The sequence below is a fragment of the Kryptolebias marmoratus genome, linkage group LG23 (genome assembly GCF_001649575.2).
Source record: "Kryptolebias marmoratus isolate JLee-2015 linkage group LG23, ASM164957v2, whole genome shotgun sequence".
NCBI lineage: Eukaryota > Metazoa > Chordata > Actinopteri > Cyprinodontiformes > Rivulidae > Kryptolebias > Kryptolebias marmoratus.
Genome location: NC_051452.1, coordinates 11,547,921 through 11,572,554, shown reverse-complemented (window position 1 = coordinate 11,572,554; position 24,634 = coordinate 11,547,921). Strand labels below are relative to the sequence as shown.

The following is a 24,634-nucleotide window of genomic DNA, read 5'->3' as shown; positions in this document are numbered from 1 at the left end:
CATTGTATCTTGTACCTGTCTGTAATTTTGTTTCTGTAACTTTGTCTGTAATTTTGTTCTGTGTTGTAAAGCACTTTGAGTCGCCTCGTGCTGAAAAGTGCTATATAAATAAATGTACCTACCTACCTACCTACCTACCTACAACTGACAATAATCTCCTTTGTTCTTTATATCTGTCTCTGGGGGAGGGAAGCTTTTTCTTACAAAGACAAACTTCCAGGAAAGAAAAATACCAAGAAAAATCTTACAAAGAAAGTATCTAAAATGATGTGGGGAAATGTTCCAGTTTGATTTCAAAGGTTAACTTTCAGGCCGCAATTCCAAAAGGTACGTTTGGTGCAGGAACAAGGCTGCGGATCACCAAAAGAACACCAGCTCCATGATGAAACACGGCAGCGGCGGCATCATGGTATGGTTGTCCCGTTTATCAGCTGGAACTGGGGGTTTTAGTCAGGGCGGAGGGAGTGACGAGGATGACGAGCATAAAAATGACAAGCATGCATCCAAATCAACAAAAAGAATGGCTCCAACAGAAGACAATTAAAGTTTTAAACATCCTAACGAGAATCTAATCTAACAGAAAATCTGTTTATGTTTGACTTTGTGGGCTCCTGTAGCTGCCTGCTTTGAATCGCTGAACAGATAAGTCCAATGGACAAAGACCGAGAGAGAGAAAAAAAAGGGACGTTTTTTTTGTTGATTGTGCATCACTTTATGATTTATACTTTAAAAGATTTAATAATGTAAATTTTAAACTGAAAAAGAACTAAAAAAAGAACAAAACATTTTTTTTAGTTCACATTATTCACCAAATACTGTAACCTAGAATTCTGCCTGCAGAAAAATAAAACAAACAAAACAAAAACATCAACTTTGAAAAAAAATGTTTTGGTACAGATTTAAAAAACGGAGGAGCAGATTATTACAGTATATTAATTCAGCATTATAACCGTAACACGATTTGATACTTTCTCCAGTCTTTGTTCAGTTAGGACCTCACATTCTTCAGAAACTCGTCCTTGACGATGAGCTCCTCTGCTCAGATGTTCTCCCTCATTTGCTGGAATCTTCTGCTTCTTCCGAACTGGGTTTGGGCTTGGCCAGGTTGGCCCTGACTCGGGCCTGGTCCACAGCGTCCAGCAGGTTCTTGGAGTCAAGCGCCAGGGTGTGAGCGGCCGCCAGCATCTGCTTCTGACACTCCTCCTTTAGGGACGTGACGGCGTTCTGCTGGGCCAGACGCATCTTGTTGATCAGCTCGCCCAAGTCCTTGTTCAGCAGTTTCTTGGTGCCCTCGATCTGAGACGTGGGGGGGAGGAGGGGGGGGGGATTGCACAGTTTTTGTTCGCTCTTATTGGACCTGAAGTTACTGCAACATCTGAGAAACAAAATCCAACCAACTAATGAATCGACATCCACTGACAAAAAAGAAAGTTCAGGCAGACCAGAGATATGTAATGGATTTGATTTGCAAGGAGCATCTGGAACAAACACCAGAAGACACGAGTGGAGGAATAATGTTATAAGGCGGCTGCTGGAAAGGGAAGCCTCGTTGGACGGCATTTCCAGCAGTTGGTGGAGGTTTGACAGGGGTCACATTGTGGGTTAGCATGAGATCATGTTAGGTGTACCCTGTATTTGCCCTGGCAGGTGGGGTGTAGAGACTCTACAGAGGCCTGCAGGCGAAGGTTCCAGTCATCCAAGACAAACCATGCCAAGGTTGGACCGTCGCATTGTTCACCAAGCATCACAAAACCTCATTAAATATGTGCCCGCCACCCGGACACGAGTATGGACTCTTTACAGCCCATACCATCCGGTGCAGAGACGGCCGTGTTTGGAGTAGGAACTGTCCTACCAATGCTGCGAGGAGACGTCACTCCTGGCATCAAGGTTTGGGGACCCATAGGGGACCTTGATGACACAGTGCTTGCTTATCTTACCCCTGCTGAGACAGCACCCCGGCAGAGTTTTTCAACAAAGGGAACACAAGGGTTTGCACGGACTGCCTGATTCTTCCCGAGGTCCTCCCACGGCCAGCCGAGGTCGAGCTCTTTCCCCAGCGTAACATGTGGGACCACATGATTAGCACTCTACCCAAGTGCTAATCTGCCAGACCTGTAGGGCCAGTTCTAACAAGTTAGGGGAGTTAACAGCAGCTGCTTGTCTCAGTTCTGCACCTGATTGCTGCTTGCATCCCGACCCGAGAGGCTGCCACGCCCTCGCGCTGCTGGATCCTTTACCCAATACAGCCATTCCCACCACTCTGTCCAGCTGTTTACCTTCTTTTCTTTGTCAGTGAGTGTATAAGCTAAGCAACAGGTGACAACAAACGAAGGCAAGTGGTACCTCTGTGGTGACAGAGCTGTGCAGAGAGGGCAGGATCTTATCGACGCTTTGAATCAGGCCGCGGAGCGTGATTCCCACTTTCTGCAGGGAGGACAAGGAGAAAAGAGGGGGTGGGGAATTATGTCAACCTGTTTGGACAGATGCAACGGCGCCCTCTTGCGTTAAACTACTGAGTTTATCCCAGATACGACAGTGATGTGGGGGGGTACCTTAACGGCGCTGGGATACTCGGAGGCGGGCAGAGCGTTGACGTCGTTCTTCAGCTGCACCACCTGCTTCACCATCGCCATGACGCCGGTGTAGACCTCGTCCCCGGATCGGTCCAGTTCGGCCGTGGGCTGAGGCTACAAACAGCACAACGAAACTTCTTCAACTTCTCCAAACTTTCAGGATAAGAAACTGTTGGTCACAGAGGCTGCACTGAAATGGAATTTCACCTTTGAGGCTGTGGGGGGCGCTGGGGGTTTCTCTGAGGGTCCTGAAACAAAAAAAACAGCTTTTTAATTCATGAGTTGTTGTTTTTTTTAAAGCTTTTTATACGTAACGACTGAAATGACAAAACTAGTCACTGCATGTCTTTCTTCTGTTCGACACCCCAGATATCTGCAGAGTGTTTTTAATTTTAAACAAGATCAAACATTTTTCATTCCTAATTATTTTCAGCGCTGTAAATGAGGACGACGGCCTTCAAAATAAAAGCACAAATAAGACGGGATCCTGATAAAACGAACTCACCGTTCTCTGGGCCTTTCTCGGGAAGCTGCTTATAACGGAGACAAGAAAAACAAAACAGGGAAATCTTATTAGTTTAACAGATTTCTGCAGTTTTGCACATCAGGTGATTCTTTTTTTTACTGCCGACAAATTATCCACATATGAAATCATCTTTTTGTTAAGGCTTTTACTCAGTTATAATAAGAATCAGAAACATTTGAGTCAGTGACGTGATAAAGAGGCATACCAGCATTAGGTTGGTCTGCTTGTGTCTGTTTGTGTGGGCATGTGTTTGTCTGTTAGCAAAATATCTCATGAAAAACTGGACTATTTTAATGAAACTTGCAGGAAATAATTATTAGATACGCATCTGCAAATTATTAACTTTTGGAGATAGCTTGATTCAGGATGGCTGCCACAGCTAATCATCCTTTGCAAACACAAAAATGGCTATAACAAAGAAAATTTTACAGTTATTGAGCTACAATTTGGTGTGGAAGTAGCTTAGAGTCATCGTGAACACATACCCTGAGTGCTAATAGATTACAGAGGTCTTTGTTTAAAATGTTGGCACTACCTATTGGAGTCAACTCTTTATGTCTGTTAGCAAAATATCTCATGAACCAGTGGATCAATTTTCATGAAACTCTCTGAAATCAATTGCTGGATGTTCCTCTGCAGCTGATTTACTTTTATGGTCTGCCTGATTCAAGATGGCCACTACAGCTAATCACTTTTTGCAAGCTCAAGAATGGCTACAACTCAGTCAATTTCACAGATGCTGAGCTAAAATTTAGTGCGGTAGTAGCTGAGAGTTATCCCCAACTCGTACCCTGAATGCTAACTGATCAGGTGAGATATTGCAATGGTGCGTGCAATCGCACCTAATGGTATTTTCAAGATTTTGCAGAAAGAGCAAAAAATGTGTCATTTTTCAACAGAAGACAATCTTAGTTTAAGACACCATCTGTCAGGTGTTAAATTTACGTGATTCCTTTGTGAAAGCTAAGCAAATAGCAGCACAACTTCTGCTTTGTGGAGACACTTTGCAGATTTTTTATCTTACTTGCTGGTGTTTTTGGGGTTTGCAGCACAGTTCCTTTTGCTTCTGTCTATTTTCTGAGATAGCAGCATTTTGAGTTTTTTTTTTCTTTGCATCTTTTTTTTGTGTTCGTGTGTTTCGGAGTGTGCAGCGTTCGCCTTCAGGTGTGCAAAAAGTGATTGAAAACAATTAAAAAACAGACGGTGTTTCTCAAAGAGCAAGAAACAGTAATTTTAAACCAGGTTGGTGACCAGTTGACACAAAATTGCAAAAAAATGTCCAAATTTTAGTTTAGAATCACAACAATTTGGTCCTTAAAGTACTTTTGCGTTTTCTGCAGTTTCGTTTTTTGATGCAGTTTAGTCACAAAGTGTCGTAATTAGCCTGCCTCACTTCCACCATTTTCTAGAGGTTTCATTAGAGCAGGTCCAGTGGTTTATAAGATATTTTACTAACAAGCAGACAAATGAACACATCATCGCCGATAATAGGCCAATTAAACCAACTGAATCGGCAGCCATTTTAAGACTTCTATCCAATGTTTTTATTCTTGTTACAAAAATACTGAAAATACGATACACGCAAGGATTTTTTATTTTATTTTATGTCTAAAGATTGCCTCAGGACCCTTCATTTGGTGTTTTACGTCCTACAGAGAGTTCGGTTCTCCGAAAGGTTCTGTCATTTTAAGCTCAGGGAACCTTTAAGGAACGTCTCCACAGGTTTCTTGGAAGATTCAACTAAATTATCATTGAGAGAACACGTCAAGGAACCTTTAGGGGACGTTACCTGAAAGCTCCCTGATTGTTCTCAACAGATTTATTAAAAAAAAAAAAAGAAGAATTTTGATGGAACCTGAGGGCAATGTTCCCCGATTGTTACCTAAAGATAATTTGCGTACATTTCTCAAAGAGCAACAAACGGTAACCCTAAACTGGGTTGATGACCAGTTGAAGACAGGAAATTACAAAAAAATGCCCAAATTTTAGTTTAGAATCACGCCAATTTGGTTCTTGATGTACTTTAGCCTTTTCTGCAGTTTCATTTTTTGACGCAATTTGGTCACAAAGTCTCGTAATAAGCCCACCTCATCAGATTCCCTTTTTCGTCTCCGATCAGTCCCAGTTTAGTTTCAGGGGTTGCAAACCCTTCGTGTGTCTCGCACTTTTCTGACTCGCAGAAAATAAACCGACACGGGTCCCAGATGACTCAGAGAGAATGTTTTGCGCCGGTAAGTTCTTTGAGCGTGCGCAAGAACAAGTCCCTGAGGAGATCCAGAACCCTCGGGTACATAGAGACTCCCTTGAGATCGTCAGTTTGAAGTTTGAAGATGCTAGATTTAGAAAACCTTTCTTTAAGAGCCTCTTTATCTGTCTGACTTGAGATGTTGGTGGTAAAAAACAGACGGTGTACCTTAGTTTGTGAATCCAGCCTCACAGTAGGGTCCTACACACACACACACACACACACACGCGCGCGTGATGTAAGAATCAGTAAATGCAGCCACAAGCAGCAGATCTTCTTGAATTGTGCACACCCTGGCATGAGACGCTGAGCTCAGGCTCTCACCAGGTGTCTCTCCTCCTGCTGCAGCCACTCCCTGTCCATCAGCATCTCCCTCCTTTGTCTTTGCAACGTGTCCTCCACTCGCTCCTTCTCCCACATGGACCTGCCATCCGCCTCTGGTCCCTGAACACACACACACGCATTTAGGGCAACCATTTTCAGCTGACCAAATTGGTTCGAACCCCGTGTGGTTTTCACAGCTCTTGCTCAGTTTCTGAGAAAGCTGGTATGCAGAAAGTTTCCGTTTCTGTGGTGTTTAAGCCACATCGGGGTTTTTTTCTCTCTACAGGGGACAGAAAATGCATATTCTGTTTATGGTCTGCGTGTGTGTGTGTGTTTTTGGACACCTTTCTGTGGTTGCCTTTGTAGAGGGTGCTGGCGTTAACCCTGGAGGGCTGACGAGAGAAACAGAGAAGACACGCAGTTAAAATTCCATAAAAAGAGGAAGAAAAACAGCTTGTTCATCGGATTATCTGTTAGCAAAATATCTTACGAACCACTGGATGGTTTTTAATGAAACTCTCAGGAAGTAACCACTGGATGCATGTCTACAACTGATTAACTTTCGGAGTCAGCCTGATTTAAGATGGCCGACACAGCGGAGCAACTTCAGCTAACACCAAAAGGCTTATAACTAAGTAAACTTTACAGATAATGAGCTAAAATTTGTTGTGGTAGTAGCTGAGACTAATTTACAACTTGTACTCTAAGCACAACACATTGCGAAACATACTTGCCGAAAACTTTAGCATTAACTGTTGGTTGTCAACCTTGTTTATCTGAAATATCTTGTGAACCATTGAAAGGATTTTAATGAAACTCTCAGGAAGTAATTATTGATTATGCGTCTAAAAATGATTAAAATTTGGGGATACCCCTATTTAAGAAGGCTGCCACAGCTCATCAATATTAGGAAACACAGAAATGGCTATATTACACTCAGTTTTACAGATATTGAGCTAACATTTGGTGTGGTAGTAGCTGAGAATGATTCACAACACATACTCCAAGCTCTAACAGACCTTGCAATGTCACATAAGATTAGGCTTATCATTTACAAGGTTTGACCAAAACAGCTATAACTCCATCTTTAACATGAGATGATCTCAGTCTATAAGTAGAAATATGCATTCTTAATTATGTTAAATTAAACACAAACATGTATTGTATGCCAGGCTGATAAAACAAACAAACAAACAAATGTAACTTTCAGAATTGAACAGAAAAGTTTGTTTTTTTTTAAACACCATTTTAAAACCATAATTCTCCTCCATCTTCTTGTTAAAAGGAAGTAATTATCAAAAAAAAAAAAAAAAGAGGAATTAATTTTCCCATTCACTTCAAATGCATCTCTAATTGTTGATAAACCACCATCTAGTGGTGATCGGCGGAACTGCAACCACGATCAGGGTGACACTTGGTTGTGATGCTGAAACAAACGGCACCAAAGTTAAAAACAAAATGTGAAGCAATTAAAATAAAAGCAGAAGTCGTGGAGTGTTTACTGTTTATGAAGTGCTGTGAACCTTAAAGCAGGACATCTGTAATCAGTTCACACCAAACCAAACTCATACTGCGTGCCGTACCTTCGGCGGAGGCTCTGTGAGGCTGGGGTCAAAGATGGATGGGACCGACTGGGATCTTTCTCGCCGTATATCAGTCTCCTGCTCCAACTCCATCCTATGAATCTCACTGTAAAAACGCAGACGACACACGGTGAGCGTTGCTCCCGAGAACGCGGCCGACAACGCAACACAGGCGTGGGTGAGGGTGCACACCTGAAGGAACAGACGAGGTCCCTGAAGGTGGGGCGTCCCTGCGGCTCGTAGGCCCAGCAGCGGGCGAGCAGGGCGTAGATGGTGGGGGGGCAGTGCTGCGGCTTGTAGAGACGGACGCCCGACTCGAGCTGGTTGATCACCTGCCCGTTCTCCAGCCAGAAGAACGGCTGCTGAGCCGCCGAGAAGATCTCCCAAACACACACGCCTGCTTGGACACACAAACATAGCTTTCCTGAGAAACGTCTCTGCTGTTTGGACGTCTTCCACTTCGCAGGGCGCAAAAAACCCAGCCATGGCAAAAAGTTAACGTGTTCTTTAAAGTCAAATATTTATCTGGTCCTCCCAGGTCTTCAGTTTATGTGCTTTTAGGACCACCTTTAGTAGTAATATCATTGAGTAATGAGTTGTTTCTTCTTATATTATTCTAAAATACCTTTTGGCCACTCTTCTTCTACAGGACATTCATGCACGCACGGCTCTGTTTAGCTCCCGCTGCAGGGTTTTAACCGGGTTGAGGTCGGGGGTTTTGAGTGGGCCGTTGCAACACGCTTTTGATCCACGTTGGGTTTCAGCGCCACATTTGACTCTAGAACACTTTGGTCTACAGAGGAAGCCACAGTCGACTTGGCGACTGTAAGATTAGCCCAAACCATCACACCTCCATCGCCGTGCGTCACAGCTGTGCTGGTACGGTGCTGTGCGCCACAGACAAGCATCTCCACTTTGGTCCTGTCTGTCCGGGAAACACGGCACCAGAAATCGTGCTGCAAAAGCAGCCGAAGAAGAAGCAGAAATCGACTTTTGGGTTAAAATTTTACAAAAGCATGTAAGCTAAAAGTAGCAAAACGCAAGTTAAAAGTAGAAAAATTGTATTTAAAAGGAGCAAAACAATCGTTAAAAGTAGCAAAAGACTAGCAAAAAGCTAAAACTAGCAAAAAAACTAGCTAAAAGAAGCAAAATGTTAGTTAAACATAGTAAAAAACTAGTTAAAAGTAGAAAAAAACAAGGTATAAGTAGCAAAACACTAGTTTAAAGCAGCCAAAGACAAACTAAAGGCAACAAAATATGAGTTCAAAGTCACAAAACATTAGCTAAAAGCAGCAAAATGTTAATGAATAGCAGCAAAAGATAAGCTAAAAGTAGCAAAATGGTAGTTAAACATAGTAAAACACTAGTTAAAAGTAGAAAAAAACAAGGTATAAGGAACAAAACATTAGTTTAAAGCAGCAAAACAAGCTAAAAGCTGCAAAATATTAGTTCAAAGTCACAAAACTTTTGCTAAAAGTTGCAAAAGATAAGCTAAAAATAAGAAAATTAGTTAAAAATAGTAAAAAACTAGCTAAACGTAAAAAAAGGTATAAGTAGCAAAACATCAGTTTAAAGCAGTGAAAGACAAGCTAAAAGCACCAAAATATTTGTTAAAAGTCACAAAACAGTTAAAAGCAACAAAAGATAAGATGAAAGTAGCAAAATCTTAGTTAAACTTAGTAAAAAACTAGTTAAAAGTTGCAAAACACTAGTTTAAAGCAGCGAAAGACAAGATAAAAGTTGCAAAATGTTAGTTAAAAGTAGAAAAAAGCTAAAAGCTAAAAGCAGCATAAGAAGATGTCAATAGAACCAGTCCTCTGAAGCAGATTTAAAAGTGAAAAATGTTTTTGCAGGATTTAGAGATCTCAGTATCTACAAGGAACATTTTTTGCAAATAAAGTTAAATAGTTAAAAATTAAAGTAAATGTCCCAAACAAGCTGAACATTTCCACAGCTGAAGGGTTAAAACAAGACAAAGTGTGCTGAAGTACAAAGGGACAGAAGAAAAAAACAGAGAATCAGCATTCACTCGAAAATGTACTTTCATTTAGACACAAAAGAGCAGAATCTGCATGTGTTGGTATAAAATAAAAGTGGATTTCTCACCAAACATCCAGACGTCGCTGGCTGTAGTGAAGCGTCTAAAGTTGATGGATTCTGGGGCCATCCATTTGATCGGTAATCGACTGATTGAGGCTGCACGCCCGGAAGAGATGAACAAAGAAAACCGTCTCAGATAACAACCGGACACGTTTCTGTGCTCTGAACGTAAAAGCATGCTGTGGGCGTCGAAGCAGGACGACAGTGGGTGTTTTGTGTGTGTGTGTGCACCTTTATAATACTCTTGCTCGTCGACGTAGCGAGACAAGCCAAAGTCACCGAGCCGGACGCTTTCAGGAGAGGCCACCAGGACGTTTCTCACTGCTATGTCTCTGCAGGACAAGAGGAGGACACAAACGATGGGCGGTGGTCCGTGGGATGTCGTGTAAACGGACAAAGGCCGTTGTCTGAGTTACCTGTGCACCATGTTGAGTCCTTCCAGGTAGGCCAAGGCTTTGCAGATTTGGAGACAGAACTGGGTCAACTTTGACGTGGTCAGGGCGGACTGGTGCTCCACGAGGTATGTTCCCAACTTTCAGAAAAACAAACAAAAAAACTGTCTACTACATCATGTCATGGCTTGGCGCTGATGGTTACAGACCCCGGATCGGACCAGAGAGATAAGGGTTCAGAAATCAGTTTTTTCTGGGTTCACCTCTCCATGTTCGTAGAGCTCCATGACAATCCAGACGGGATCGACCTCAATGACGCCGATGAGACGCACGATGTGAGGGTGGTCCAGGTTCTTCATCAGATCTGCAGCAATCGCATCGTTGTTGCATTAGCAGAACATCTGATTTGTTTCCTTTAGCTTTTATTGAGGTGAAGGACATATAACAGCAGCAGTGAAGATTATTTGTTTTTGTCAAAAAAAAGTCGACTGCAGTGAAGCCTTGCGGCTACTACATCTATACCACTTCTAAGGTGGATTAGTTGTGGTGGCCATCTTGAATCAGGCTAACTCCAAAGCTAACCACTTTCTAAAGGTTTCATTGGAGCAGGTCTAGTGGTTCATGAGATATTTTACTAACAAGCAGACAAATGAACACATCACTGCTGATAATAGGCCAATTAAACAAATCAAATCAATTTTAAGACTTCTATCCAATGTTTTTATTCTTGTGACAAAAATACTGAAAATACAATAAACACAATGGTTTTTAAGTTAATTTTTTTTTAAAGATTGCCTCAGGACCCTTCATTTGGTGTTTTACGGCCCACAGAGAGTTCGGTTCTCCGAACGGTTTTGTCATTTTAAGCTCAGAGAACCTTTAAGGAACGTCTCCACAGGTTTCTCGGAAGAAATAGACTCATTTATCATTGAGAGAACAAGTCAAGGAACCTTTAGGGGCGTTAATTGAAGGCTCCCCGATTGTTCTCAACAGATTTATTTTAAAAAAAAAAGAGGACTTTGATGGAACCCGAGGGCAATGTTCCTCGAACGTTACTTAAAAATCCATCCATCCACTTTCTTTACCCGCTTCTCCATTTTGGGTCGTGGGGAGCTGGTGCCTATACCCAGCAGTCACTGTGCGAGACCCTGGACAGGTCCCAAGTCCATCGCAGGGCCACATACAGACAAACGAGACAAACAACCATTTTCACTCTCACACCTAGGGACAATTTTAGAGTCATCTAACAGTCACCTAATGTTTTTGGTCTGTTGGAGGAAACCAGAGTACCCGGAGTAAACCCACATGTGCACAGGGAGAACATGCAAACTCCACCCAGAAAGGCCGGGAAGTGATCCTGCAACCTTCTTGCTGGGAGGCAACAGTGCTAACCACTACGCTGTGTCTAAAAGCCACCTGTTGTCTAAAAATATTTTGCGTAAATTTCTCAAAGAGCAACAAACGATAACACTGGCTGGTATAAGTGGGCTCATAGGGCTAAGCCCTCCCTGGTGTTTACAATAAAAATGTTAAAATACCTAATAAACACAAATAAAAATTAAAGCTGCAAGCAGCATTGGGCGGCCCTCGCAGCTCAGCGCCGCTCCGGCCTTGCAACCGCGGGAGCTCTGGCGACTGCTGTCTACGCTCTCGCACCTTTCCTGTACCTTCCACTAGGTGGCGTTTACAGCAAATGTCCCAAATTGCCTTCAGTCAGGATCAGTACCAGTCCTTTGCCATGCTGTGAACTTTGACTTTGCTACGTCAAACGGTTAAAGAGTTAGAGCACATGGGCTCTCGTGACCTTTGACCTTGTGAACTTGAAGTTGAAAAGGCTGATACTTGGCCCATGGGGAGTGTCGTTGTAATGTTTGACCTACCTACTTTGCGCCGTTTCAGAGTTACAGTCCCCCAAAAATCCTTAGTGGGCGGGGCTTAAGTGTTGTCATTAAATTACCACACTAATGTGTGCAACAGTGCTTACTGATGATGCACAAAACATCTCATGCAGATCGGATGAGGTATCAGAAAGATATAACTCTTTGACTATTATAGGGGGCGCACTAGAGTCAAATTCCAGTATAAGCCTTTTGGCCTCTTCAGAGGTTAACAAAGACCATTCATATCTAGTTTGGTGCAAATCCGATAATGCATGTGTGATTTAGAGCCAACCGTGTGCAAATGACGAGGGATTGGCGTTCACCATTATGTCACGCCCACATTATTCAGGCACCAGTCAGTGCTGAGAGAGGGACTCTGCATCATGTTGTTCTGACATCCAACACAGGCTTGAATTTGTTTGAGTGAAAGAGAAAAAAGGACAACCTCCGACAAGTAAACAGGTTACTTCCTGTTTGAAGGGGGCGGGGCTAAAGTGATGTCACAAATTGACCACGTTAATGTGATTAGGATTAGTCTGTTATGTCACTCAAAAAGTTTCATTAATCTATGACCTTGTATGTGAAAGTAATTACACCGTGATGTTTCATGGCGAATGGTCAGATTTTAAGGCTTGGCCACGCCCACATGCTTTGATGTATCAAAAAGCTTTTGATAACTTTTGACCTTCAATGTTTCAAGACTGAGCTCAGTGATTCTGAAGCCTGTATGTGGAAAGCTGTAGGAGGAGTTCCATCAAATGCGAAGGCTGTAATCGCCGAAAATGGGGTAAAAATCCGACCTTTGATCCAAGATGGACGACTTCCTGTGATGTTTGGACCATGGCTCCAAGAGACTTTTTCGTACGTTCTGTCAAGGTGCACATGTGTACCGAATTCCATGATCATCACTGAAACTATGGTTTGGGGCTGCTTCTTTAAAGATTTCTAGAGGGCGCTGTGGAGGAATTAGGCCACGCCCACCCTTTTGGGGGGTGGACTTGAATGAACTGTATTGAGTTTGGTGCAGCTCGGCTGAAATATGTAGAATTTAGAGCCAAACGTATGTCAACGGCGTGATGTGTGACTTCGCCACGCCACCACAGCCACACCCTCCAGCGAAAACTATTGGTGCTTTAATGCAAGTCAGACCAACTTGTTATCTGCCTTCTGACACAAGATCAACTTGATTAGGTCAAGGGTGGCAGAGATGGAGCTTTTCGAGTAAAAAAGTGACTTCCTGTCCTGAGAGGGCGGGGCTTTGATGACGTCAGAATATGACCACATAGGATCGTCGGGCATCCAACATGGATGACACATACCAAAATTGGTGAAGTTTGGTCTTTCCATGTGAAAGTTGTATTGTTTTGAAATCTATGGCGAGAAGGCGAACTTTAAGACCAGGCCCCGCCCCTTCAGCATGCTCGAAAACTCACCGTTTTGATAACTTTTAATCCCCCGTCCTTCAACTGCATACTAACCAAGTTTGAAACTGATCGCTCAAAATCCCTAGGAGGAGTTTGTTAAAGTCCGAGGTGTGCAAAAATCAAAAATGACCAAAAATTGCACTTTGACCCAAGATGGCCGCCTTCCTGTACATTTTAGGGCATACCTCCAAGAGACTTTTTTTCTTGATTTGGCGTGTTCTACCTACATACCAAGTTTTAGATCTCTACGATGTACGGTTGGTCCTATCTCACGTTAGGGGGCGCTGTGGAGCAGTTTTACCACGCCCATTTTTGATTCTATTAAAATCGTGTTATTTCTCGCGGGGGACAATTTACGGTGAAATTTGGTGACTTTTGGAATATGTTTAGACCTCCAAATTAGCGTTTTAAGAACGCAAAGAATCGTAATAATAATAGGAAACAGAGCAGATACAATAGGCCTTCGCAGCGCTGTCGCTGCTCGGGCCTAAATATTGTATCAGATTTTGTGAAATTTACAACAAAACTGGTGCCAAACAGTCTCGAGAAAACCCCAGAGTCTTTCCAAAGGGGCTAACTTCTCACAGCCCCGATCATTTAATGTCTTTAATGGTACAGAATGATTGACAGCATGTCCCGCCCCCTCTGTTTGCTGCTTCAGCCAATGAGGGTGGACGAACATTAACGTGCCTCGAGTGGGAGTGTAGGTGGGCGTGGTTTGGCGTAGACTGAGTAAATACAATGGCGAGCAAGAAAAACATAAACAAGGTGGATTATTTAAATTCTCACCCGTTTTCCTTAATGTCTTTTTGGTGAAAAACAAGAAGTGAAGAGGCTGGGGGCGGATAGACCAAACAGGAAAAGCAGCAAAACCAAAACTTTCTGTGACATGGTTTCAGCGAAAGAACCGGCTTACGGCAAGTGTAGCTAACAAATCTTTAACGAGGTAGTTATTAACCTTTTTACATCCCAGAAAAGTCGTCAGAGTGAGCTTCTCTTTAAAAAAGATAGGCCTCATTTTTTTAAAAACCTGCACTTTCCAATATTGCATGTCCCGTTTGGTTTCGTTTTATCAGTGTGATTAGTGTCAAAGACTGTGGTGCATTATTATCAAAGTTGTTTGACTGGGAAAAAATAATTTAAAATAAATATAGTTGAAACCCTTAATGCAGAGAAATGAAGTAGTGTATGCTTGGTTTTTGGTGGTGGTTTGTTTTAAGGCATAAATTATGTCATAATGTCAATTTATAGCAAGTTTTCTTTATTTCAAATCGGATGCTTCTGTTGTTCAAATCCAAACTGCAGCGTTTTCTTACACATCTGTTAGCCCACCCTACAGACATCACCACCAGCCACCGCTGAGTGCCGTATTAGCTGAGAGTCATTCACACCAACGCGCTCATTGCACAAGAGCTTTGCCTCAAACTGGAGTCAACTCTGTCTGTCTATTAGCAAAATAGCTCATGAAACACTTTTAACGGATTTTAATGAAACTCAAATTAATCACTGGATGTACCTCTGCAGCTGATTAACCTCTGGAGTCAATCCAATTCAAGATGGACGCCTCGGCTAACTGACATTAGCCAACGCATAAATGGCTCTAACTCAGCCTTTTTAAAGAATACTGAGCTAAAATCTGACGTGGTAGTAGCTGGAAGTCATCCTCAACAGACTGCGTATGACGTTAATCTCATGGTCTGACCATAATAGTTACAACTCAATTATTTCTCACCATAAGACGAGATGAGGTGATATGCATTTCTTCACAAAATGCTAAGCTTTTCATCGTATGTTCTATTATGATCCACTCTTTAAAAGTGTTTGCATGTGTTTCCGCTGTCAGGTTTCAGTCTGAGCTGTCGCACAAGCAACTAGCCTGACAACAGGAAGTGGGCTGCAGCAGAACTTTGACCCACGAGACATTCAATCTCTAAAAGATGTTCACCGAAATATTTTACCCATCTGTCATGTTTATTTTTCAGACCTATTTCCACTCAAACCTTCTGCACCTAGAGTTGTTTTTGTTTTTCCTTTTCTTTTTTGGTGTAAAACGAGTGAATGAAGGTTTTACGTTGTTAATTTTTGCTTTCACCAGCTGCATCACGTCGACAACCGTCACACGGAGTGGAAGTGGAGTCGTGCTCTGAGTGGCGTCAAAGCAGGAAACAATCACTGTAGCAGCCACAAAACTCACCGGCTTCGCTGAGGAACTTCTCCTTTACTTCAGCTGAGCAGTCTTTGCACGTCTTGATGGCCACGCTGATCCGCTCGCCGCTCTGCGAACACACACACACATCCTCATTAAGTCACCGGATCTACATCAGTGGGATTAACATCAGACCAGTACAGTCACGGAAAATAGAAAGTCCACCTTCTTTCAGCTCAAAGGTTTTATTCTTTATTCTCCTGGGAAGGTTGGACGTTTTTTTACACGTTTCGCACTCGGGAAAATGACTCTAAACTGTCTGTAAATGACCTTTAACCCTTCCCAGAATTGATGAACAGCAGCAGTTGCTTCTCTTAGGTTGTTGCTGATGTCTTGCCGCCTTGGCGTTGTGCTGACACAGTAGCCCTCCAGTGCAGCAAACTGACAAAACTCCTGCTTTTTTCTCCCCCGCTCCATGACTATAACTTCTGCGATGATATCTGAACTAAACACGAACTCACCGGACTTTTATAAACGCCTTCATGAACCTCTCCAAAGAATCCTTCGCCAAGGATCCGACCCACAATTACGTCATCTCTGGAGATCATGTGTTTGTCTAAACAACAAAAATACGAAATCATCAGACAAATTAAACTCCATATGGGACTCTTTCAAAATAAAAGAGAGGCTGCAGTTAAGCAGTTTGGTCATTTGTACCCCATACCTGATGGTCAACTTAACAAAAACAATATAAAAAATTAAACCAATTGGGTTTAAAATGAATTTGTAGCAATGTACTATTTGAAAACATCAGTCCTAATCTGCAGTTTTGGTAAATTTACACTTTAAGACTACTCACCATCATAAAGTGCTGTGTTTTCAGGAATCTCGGCATAAATATCAGAGCCTGAAGAAATCATAAATTAGCTAAATATGTCAGGTTTTCAACACATCAACCTACAGGAACTGCTGTTTCTAAAGCTGTAAATTCATCTAAATGCTCCACATTTTATGTTTTTGTCCATTTTATACATAAGGAAATGGGCTTACTTAAACATCTGTTAGAACCACTGGGAGCAGCACTGGAAGAAAATGGAAAAAAAACAACAATTTAACAAAACCAGTTAATAATAACGCAACTGCTAAAGTGATTGAGAAAAAGTTCTTTGGAAGTAATGGTTTGGTGCCATTTTGGTCAAGTAGGAACTAAAATACATGAAGGCAAATAGAAACAAGAAGTAAAAAAACGTGAAAAAAAAGAACCACCACCCACACAGTTTGTAATTTTACCACATTAGAAAAAAATAAACATTTAAAAACATTATTCGTCACCGTGACTCATCAAACTCACCACTGTGGTAAGTCGGGAAGTTTTTGCCTCGCGTCTCTTCCTGAAAGAACCAACATTAACATATTTTTTTATTTTATTTTTTTTCATACATCTGGTCAAACACAAGGTATTTTTCGACCTGCGTACGCTGTTTTAGTGTATATTTTGTGCCTCATGTTTGTTGGTTTCAACTTCTAGGTATTAAATTCTGTTGCCTCTTTTGGGAACTTTACTTCCTGTTTTATTTTGACACGCATTCCTGTTCCTGTTCCCCACCTGGTTTCAGTTTATCACCGCTCTTGTACTTTCCTACAGTATAGTCACTAGTAAAACTCATGTTGCTAGAATAAAAACAGTAACATGAAACGTAACTTATATTTAAAGCAACATTTTTGTTAATCTGCTGACACATCATTGTCCGTGTACCTTTGCTGGGCCTGATTATGAGCGAATTCTTGGCGTGCCCCTCCAGTCGACAGTAGCCGTCGATCAGATCGGCCATGTTTTCTGCTACAGCCAGACAGGAAGTGGTCACTGCAAGAGGCTGGAGGGTGGGAGATACAAGTTAGAATAAAAGTACAAAACAGGACAGAAAAAGCAAAAGCCCAACAAAACGATACCCTCCAGGGTTCATCATTTTTACACCATGAAAAGCAGATGCTTGTTGTAGGGATTTGGGTTTTCTGTGTTTTAGTGTATGGGTTTTGTTTTATTTTCATCTTGTTTTATGTTTGAGGTTTTGTTTCAGTCCTTGTTCTCGTTTGTTATCACTATCACTCCTCCCCAGTCTCTTTTGCATGTCTGCCATGCCCATCCACACCTGCCTCAAGTCCTACTAATTGCTTCACCTGTTCCCACTTACCTCGTCACCCTCTGTGCTTTAAACCCGGTCACTTCCCTCACTACTCTGCTGGATCATTACTCTTGTTTCCTTGTTGTATGTTCTGCGCCACGCCTTGTTATTTTATGTTGAAGATTTTGTGCTTGATTTTGGTGCCACGTCAGCCTTTTTGTTTTTGTTTATTTTTATTTTAATAAATTAGTTTTCTTTTCGAAATGAGTCTGCACTCTGGTTTTGCCTCCTTCCCCACCCTACCTGACACTTGTGTGTGTTGTTTTGGTTAGATCTGTTTTATTTGCTTGAAATCCTTCCTCTTTAAGGTCTCCTTCTTAAATGACGACGGCCCTATTGAATTAAATTTGTATTCAGAGCCTCCTAGATACAACTAAGGGTTTCAGATTTACATACCAGAGTTAAAATGGCTGTGTAGGCCCGCCCCCTTTGACTGACACCTCTTCTGACCAACTGGATTGATCTTCGATCTTTCTAGAGCCAATAATATTCCACTAACTACATACTAGTTACAATAATTAAAAAAAAACTTAGAGAGTTACCTTTACAGACAGACCGAGCTTTTGTGTGTACTCCAAAAGGAACAATGATTCAATTTGGGTATGCTTTTTCCAGGCATTTTTGGTGGGACTGTTAAGTGGTTTTAACTAATTAAGAGGTGAAGTTTGAGGAATGATAGACCGGCTACTGGGCAGTCAAAGAGCTAATATGGTATAAAAGGGAAACGGCGAGAAAAAGAAAAGTTTTAATTAGAAACTAGGCCTTGCAGGAAGTTCAGAAGCTGCAGGTTCTTAGGGAAGTAAAAAAACAAGCCTTAGCGTGGACTTGAAGTGTTATGTTTTTATCCACTTCACTGCAGTAAAACAAACACAGGAAGTCGGGTGTTACCTGTTTGGATCCGTCGATGTGCACAGTGAGAAGAGCGTGCCTGTCACTTTCTGCAGTGAAGGAGATGCTTCGTACCTGAGAGAACTTGGCCAGGCAGACGAGCTGCAGGAGAGATAAAATTATTTGAAATTAAACTAGAAAACCATTTAAAAAAAACAAAAAAAACACCACCCATTGTGGTCCACCACAGCACTTATTTACTTTGAGACGAAAAGAGGCTGTCAACCAAACAAAACGAACCGAGAGGAACCGAAAGCTTCAACTGACCATCGAGTTTTCGGTTTGCTGACTGATCCCGTCTGCGCCAATGACCAGGTCTATGGCGAGATGGAAGCTGTGCTGCAGGCAGAAGACAAACACATCCATAACACAACCGCAGAATACATTCACGAACTGAAAATAAAAAGGTTACAAGAGTTTTTATGGTAGCCCATTTCCACCACTGAAAAAAAAATGTTTAAGTCTTAATTTGAGACGCATTTGAAAAGGATGACTTCACATAATTAATGCTTAACTTCTCATAATTAGGACTTAGCATCTGAAAGATATGATTAAGTCCCTTAAAATTATTATTACATTTTAAAGATACCATTGAGTACCTCTTAATTAGGACTTAAAACCACAAAATTAGAATTTACCATCTCAAAATTAGCATTTAGCATCTCATTATCATTATTATGACAGCCTTATTTTAACTAAGTCACAATTATGAGCTAGTACCTCATTATTCTGAGAACATACGACTCTGAAGACCTTTTCATTTCTTCAGAGTGGCGGAAATGGACTTAATTTTAGGTGTGATGAGACGTAGAGGAGGAACTCTCACCACTAGCTTGCAGCCGAAGATCTCATGCGTGAAACTGTAGCACTGGGACAAGGTGGTGAAGAACTTGACCATGCACTGGTGTTGCTGTAAAGTCGAGTAGCTCTGAAACGTCTGCTGGATCAGCCGCCGCAACTGCTTTGGCTGACGTGCAACAACAAAAAGATAATCATTTAAGATTTTGATTTGGTTCTGAAACTCAAAGCTGCACCTCTTAATGGATGCATGTTTAAATACATACTTGAAGAAAATAAATGCAAACAGATATCAAATATTAGATCACGATTGCAAGTTTATAGATACTGTTAGTCCAAAATATTCAGCATATTTTATTCTTTGTATTCAGATAATGACAATGTGCAGCCAGTTTGCATTTCACAGTACATATTGGGTGTTATGATATCGTTCATGTGGGCAGAAAGCAGGTTTTTCTCTCTACCTTCATGCTGTCTAAGAGCTCTCTGGGAAAGAACAGGTCCAGCCCGACATCCTTCCTAACCAAAGGAAGTCAGGACGTCATGCTCGGATTATCAAACTTTTTAATACGGAATTTCTCGGGAGTTACACAAGCCTCGACTTACTCCAGCAGTTCAAAGTTGGACTTTTTCTCCAGTCCATTCGGATTCATGTCTTTGTAGAATCTCCTGCAATAAAAATGTGGTTTCATATAACAAATTACACGAGTTTCACCTCTGGTAGGAGCTCCTATATGAGATAAAACTTGTACACTACCGAATTTCCAGACAGCCAAGCTGCAAGGCCATTCCATCACTCATTTTGGAGGCATATTTTTGCATATAATCACTTCGCACCTGTTGAGAAGCACACAGAAATGAGTCGCCTCTTAAGATCAGTGGTAGGCTACTGGTAGATTTCTGACCTGGTGGTAAAAGTAGAGCATGGTGGTCTTGTCGTCTTCGAAAGCCTCCATGAAATCCGATGGGATGTACCTGATCCTCAGGTCATACCTGAACAAAAAGGTCTTGAATCAGAATGATTGACTTAAATTTTCTTTTGCAACAAGATAAAATAAGAAGCAGATGCTCCGACCTCCACTCGGCCTCTAGGTGCTGCTGCTGGTAACGCTGCGTGAGTTCGGACACGGCCAGATCCGGGTGCAGCCAGTGCATCTCTGTAGATTTGAGGTGTTTGAGAAGAAGGCCGTAGCTGAGGTCGTGTTTGATGCCTGGACCCACACAGCCGCTGGACAGCACCACGCCGATCACGTTCTACAACAGAAATGACAACCATCCTCACGGGGATCAGTAAAGTATAATGTTTCAAAGCAAAGTAAAATCTTTCAGCCCGGTCAGGTGAGTTCACAGATCTGCTGGCTCGGTCCATCTTTTCTGAGCCAAGATTTGGCGGCAGAGTGTCTGGAACCCATTTATTGAAATATTTCTTTCCTCTGCATGTTTGAGCTTTCGCTTGTGTTTGCGGACGCAGCAAGAAGCTCAGCTCACGGAAATGTTTACGCTGAAAAACTCCTATGGTTTTCTCTGTGGGTTTTCATTAAAACGAAGCTTAAAGAACTAAACACGTACATTTTTTTTTAAGAAAAAAAAAACTGATATAAAAAACCTCAAATACAATCATTTGCATTTCCTATAAAGAGAAGCCTAACCCCTAATTAGCATTTCACTGAGCTGTGAACATTTCACAACTTCGACTTTTAGAAGGAAAGTGAGCTTGCATCTTCATCTCATACCCAGTCATGCTAAACAACTAAAAGCTCAAAACTGAAACCATGTAAAAGTGTTTTACTTATGTGTTTTCTTTGTGGATGATAGAAGAAAGCTTCGTTTTACAGAGCATTATGGCTAAGTGCGGCGCGCAAAAAGAGGCGGCGTTAATAATAAGAGGGGCAACTTAAAGTATAAGTATTTACTGTGGTAAAACTGAAACCTTATTGCTCCTGATAATCAAATAGCTGTAGTTAAGCAACACCTTGGTGTATTAACTTCTTCTGTTAAACCAAGTCTTAGAAACCTTGGCATTATTTTTGACTCTGCCATGTAAGTGCAGTGCCTTTTTCGTGGATTAATCGGAAACTGCTTTTTTCCAACTAAGAAATATTTCTAGGCTCAAGTCTCTTGTGTCAAAAGCCGAGTTAGAGACGACTATCAATGCTTTTATTTCTTCATCATAACAGTCTTTTCATGTGTTTGACTAAGAAGGACCGTCCGCAGACAGTTTAGAATGATGCTGCAAGGCTTTGAACCAACACACGGAAAAGACAACGCATAACTGCAGTTTTATTCTCTTTACATTGGCTATCGGTACGTTTTAGATTTCATTTAAAAATCTTCCTGTCAACGTCTGTAAATTGTCCTTCTGGCTAATTTTAAGACAGGAAGGGGTAAAGCTTTTAGGGCTGTGGAACCCATGCGTTGCCTCGATTCTCTTAATACTTAGAAAAAGCGGCTGAAGAATTTGTTCAAATTGGCTTTTAATTAGTTTTATTTTGTTTCTTGTTACATGTATTGTGGTTTTCTCTCCTTTTGTTTTATCTTTTGTGTTTTATGTTTTATATATTTTGTAAAGCACTTTGTGGTGTCTTACCTGTAAAAGGTACTATATAAATAAAATTTACTTACTTACTTACTTAAAGTGAAATAAAAACACTGAAAATTGAATGCATATCACCCACCACCTTTCATGCCAGGGTTTTAGGACTATTTAAATTAAGAGATGAAAAAGTTTTGGTCAAACCTTGATAAAAATATCCCAGGAGACATCAGGAGGATTCACACTCAGAGTACTGTTGCAGATGACTCTTGGGTATTACCACATCAAATTTTAGCTCAATATCTGTAAAGCTGACTACGTGAGAGAGCCGGTTATGTCATTTTTAAGATCAGCTGTAGATGTTCCTTCAGTGATTGCTTCCTGAAAGTTTCATTAAAATCCATCCGTTGGTTCATAAGGTATTTTGCCAGCAGACAGATGCAGGAAAACATTATTGCCCACCTTCGCCTATCTGTGGCGTTTAGGCACAGGAGAACGCAAAGTTGACTGCAGGCTACAGTGACATATAAGTAGTAACAAGTAGAGATGTGGGTTGTTGTAACCGGGGTCAGAGTATATGATTAAGCAGCAGGTAGTGGATAAAATGAGACAGATAAGAGTACCTTGACCGTCCAGCCGTCCTCACAGCGGACCAGTTTGAAGTTCTTGCCCAGGTTGGAGCTGTTGCTAAGGAAACACACTTTGATGATCTTCACCTGCAGGACGTTGTCCCTGCCGACAGTTACGGTGGGAGACATACTGGGCGAATCTGGCTGGCCGGCGGGCGACGTGCTCCTCCAGGACAGGGCTCGACTGTCACCCGACATCACAAACACAAATGCACACGCAGCACTACTGCAGGGAGACGCACATGACTGTCAGGGTTTCACTTCGGGGCTCCCTTCACGCGGAAACCACGAAGGGGCACATTACAGCTGAAAGCACAAGAGTTGGACATGACAGTTACGAGCTGTTTGACCGATTTTAAAGCACGTCCACATGTCAGGAAGTGATTCTGCTGCATTGTTTTTGCACTCACCAGAGTTTTGATGCTCCAGAATCCTCTCCGAGCCCTTAAAACCGAGCACAACTTAACCCCCAGCAATGTCAACGTTCACATTACTTCATAAAGTGCAGATTTGTGCTGTTTTTTTATTCTTTTTTTAAGCTGAGCAGAACCGAATCGTCCAAACCAAAGTGCTGAAGAAGAAGAATACCAGTCACCAAAAGAGGAAACGTTCAGATGAGTGAATAAGGAAGTAAGAGAAGCAGCTACAGAAAAACTGACATCACTGATGAAACCACTCTATCACCTCCTCTTTCATGCGTAGTGGCACAATTTTTATCATACCTACAAGCGTGCACAAATACATGACCCCACTTTCACTTCTGCTTAGAAAACCTTTTAAATGTTGACGTTTTTTGTTCTCATTATTGAACATGCGTGGGCAAACATTTCATTAGAGTTTCTTTAGATTTGACTAAGTTTAAAATCTAAACATACATGTAAAAAATCTAACCACCTATTATAAGCAAAAGATTACGCATTTAGACACCAGGACTTAAAAAAGGGGAAACTCACAGTTTGTGCACTCATGCAATACTTCACGAGCAGCCTATACCTTTATTTTTGTGACATCCTGTTTTGCAGTTTTAAAAAAATAAAATAAAATTTGATAGATATCATTAACTTTACTTTTTCTCAAGACCTTTTTTGCTCTTTTGAGCTTTGTAAAACTTTCAGAAAAAAAAGGTGTGAACGCAGGAAACGCTTTCATCTGATGTAAACACAGGATCCTGTTTTGTTGAGTGAAATCTCTGATCAGGAAGTGCATATTTGTACATTTTTTCTTACAGCAGGAATGGTGTATCGCACCGGTGGATCATGTTTGTATTGTTTATGTTTGATTTGTCAGTCTACCAAGTTTTCGACTTTTTGTGAAGGCAGCTATTGGGACCGTACTGAGTCCAAAATAAATATCCCTAAAGAAACAGTAAGGTGTATTGCATATCAGTATATCAAAGAGGATTGAACTGAATCATATCATCACATATCGTATTGCATTGTATAATTTCATTTTATTGTATCACATCATACTGCCTTATATAGTATCATATATCACTTATCGTGTCGTATTGTATTGTATTGTCACATATTATGTTGCAGGGCCATTAAAGTGGCAGCCCGCGGGCCATATTTGGTCCGCGGGTGAGCTCCTTCTGGCCCACCGATTATTTCATTTAAACTAAAACTAGATTTTAAATGAAAAAAATTAGAAAGATTTTTCATCAAGGGGAGGATCCTGTTATATAGATGATCTATGACAAGGCTATACAAGTCAGTTCAGGTTCATTTAAAAAGAACAAACTTGGTTGTAAATTGTAAATACAATTTACGTAATGTCAAAAATTGCAGGATGTCCGATCCCTGAGCTGTTGGCTTTCATTAACTGTGGCCCCCTGAGCAATTTAGTTGAATAATCTTGTATTGTAATTTATTACATTAAATATTGTATTATATCATGTGTTATATCATTATCATGTTTATATTCTGTTGTTTTATGTTGCATTGTATCATATTGTTTTGTATCATCATGATTTGTATTGTATTGCAACATTTATCATCTCATATTATATCATATTTTATCGTATGGTATTGTAACACATCCTATTGTATTTTCACTTACTGTATGTACCATGGGGCAGCATGGTGGGGCAGTGGTTAGAGCTGTCACCTCACAGCGATGAGGTTGCAGGTTTGCCTCCCTCCTGGAGCCCTTCTGGGTGGAGTTCGCATGTTCTCCTTGTGCTCGTATGTTTTTTCTCCTGGTACTCTGGTTTCCTCCCACAGACCAAAAACATGCATGTTAGGATTAACTGGTAACTCTTAATTGTCCCCTAGGTGAGAGTGAGAACGTGAGTGGTTGTTTGTCTCTGTGTGTCCCTGTGATGGACTTGTTGCGATCTGTCCAGGGTGTCTCCCGCCTCTTGCACAGTGACCGCTGGAGATAGGCACCTACTGCACCATGACCCGGA

General features: G+C 41.5%; 1 protein-coding gene and 1 long non-coding RNA gene across 2 annotated transcripts in view; one reads left to right on the top strand and one right to left on the bottom strand.

Annotated features, from left to right (window-relative positions):
* The window catches only part of LOC108244151, a 15,988-nt gene extending 11,466 nt beyond the window's left edge, over nt 1–4,522 (top strand). The window contains exon 3 of the long non-coding RNA XR_005232704.1: nt 4,512–4,522. This is a non-coding gene — a long non-coding RNA (uncharacterized LOC108244151). The remainder of the gene's footprint in view (nt 1–4,511) is intronic.
* On the bottom strand, nt 688–24,550 carry LOC108244129 (protein-tyrosine kinase 2-beta). Its single transcript, XM_017430029.3, has 31 exons — nt 24,286–24,550; nt 22,638–22,798; nt 22,222–22,533; nt 20,141–20,319; nt 19,971–20,058; nt 19,823–19,902; nt 19,672–19,734; nt 19,530–19,584; nt 19,094–19,234; nt 18,535–18,606; nt 18,268–18,369; nt 16,953–17,070; nt 16,548–16,587; nt 16,247–16,278; nt 16,056–16,103; nt 15,718–15,812; nt 15,245–15,326; nt 10,010–10,110; nt 9,771–9,886; nt 9,586–9,686; nt 9,361–9,450; nt 7,447–7,651; nt 7,255–7,360; nt 6,016–6,063; nt 5,672–5,791; nt 5,516–5,548; nt 3,082–3,106; nt 2,784–2,824; nt 2,556–2,690; nt 2,347–2,427; nt 688–1,296 (listed from the first exon to the last, which is right to left on the bottom strand). The coding sequence occupies exons 3-31, from the start codon at nt 22,423–22,425 to the stop codon at nt 1,054–1,056; spliced, it is 2,844 nt and encodes a 947-aa protein (XP_017285518.1). The 5' UTR covers nt 22,426–22,533; nt 22,638–22,798; nt 24,286–24,550; the 3' UTR covers nt 688–1,053.
* Nucleotides 24,551–24,634: the final 84 nt, after the last annotated feature.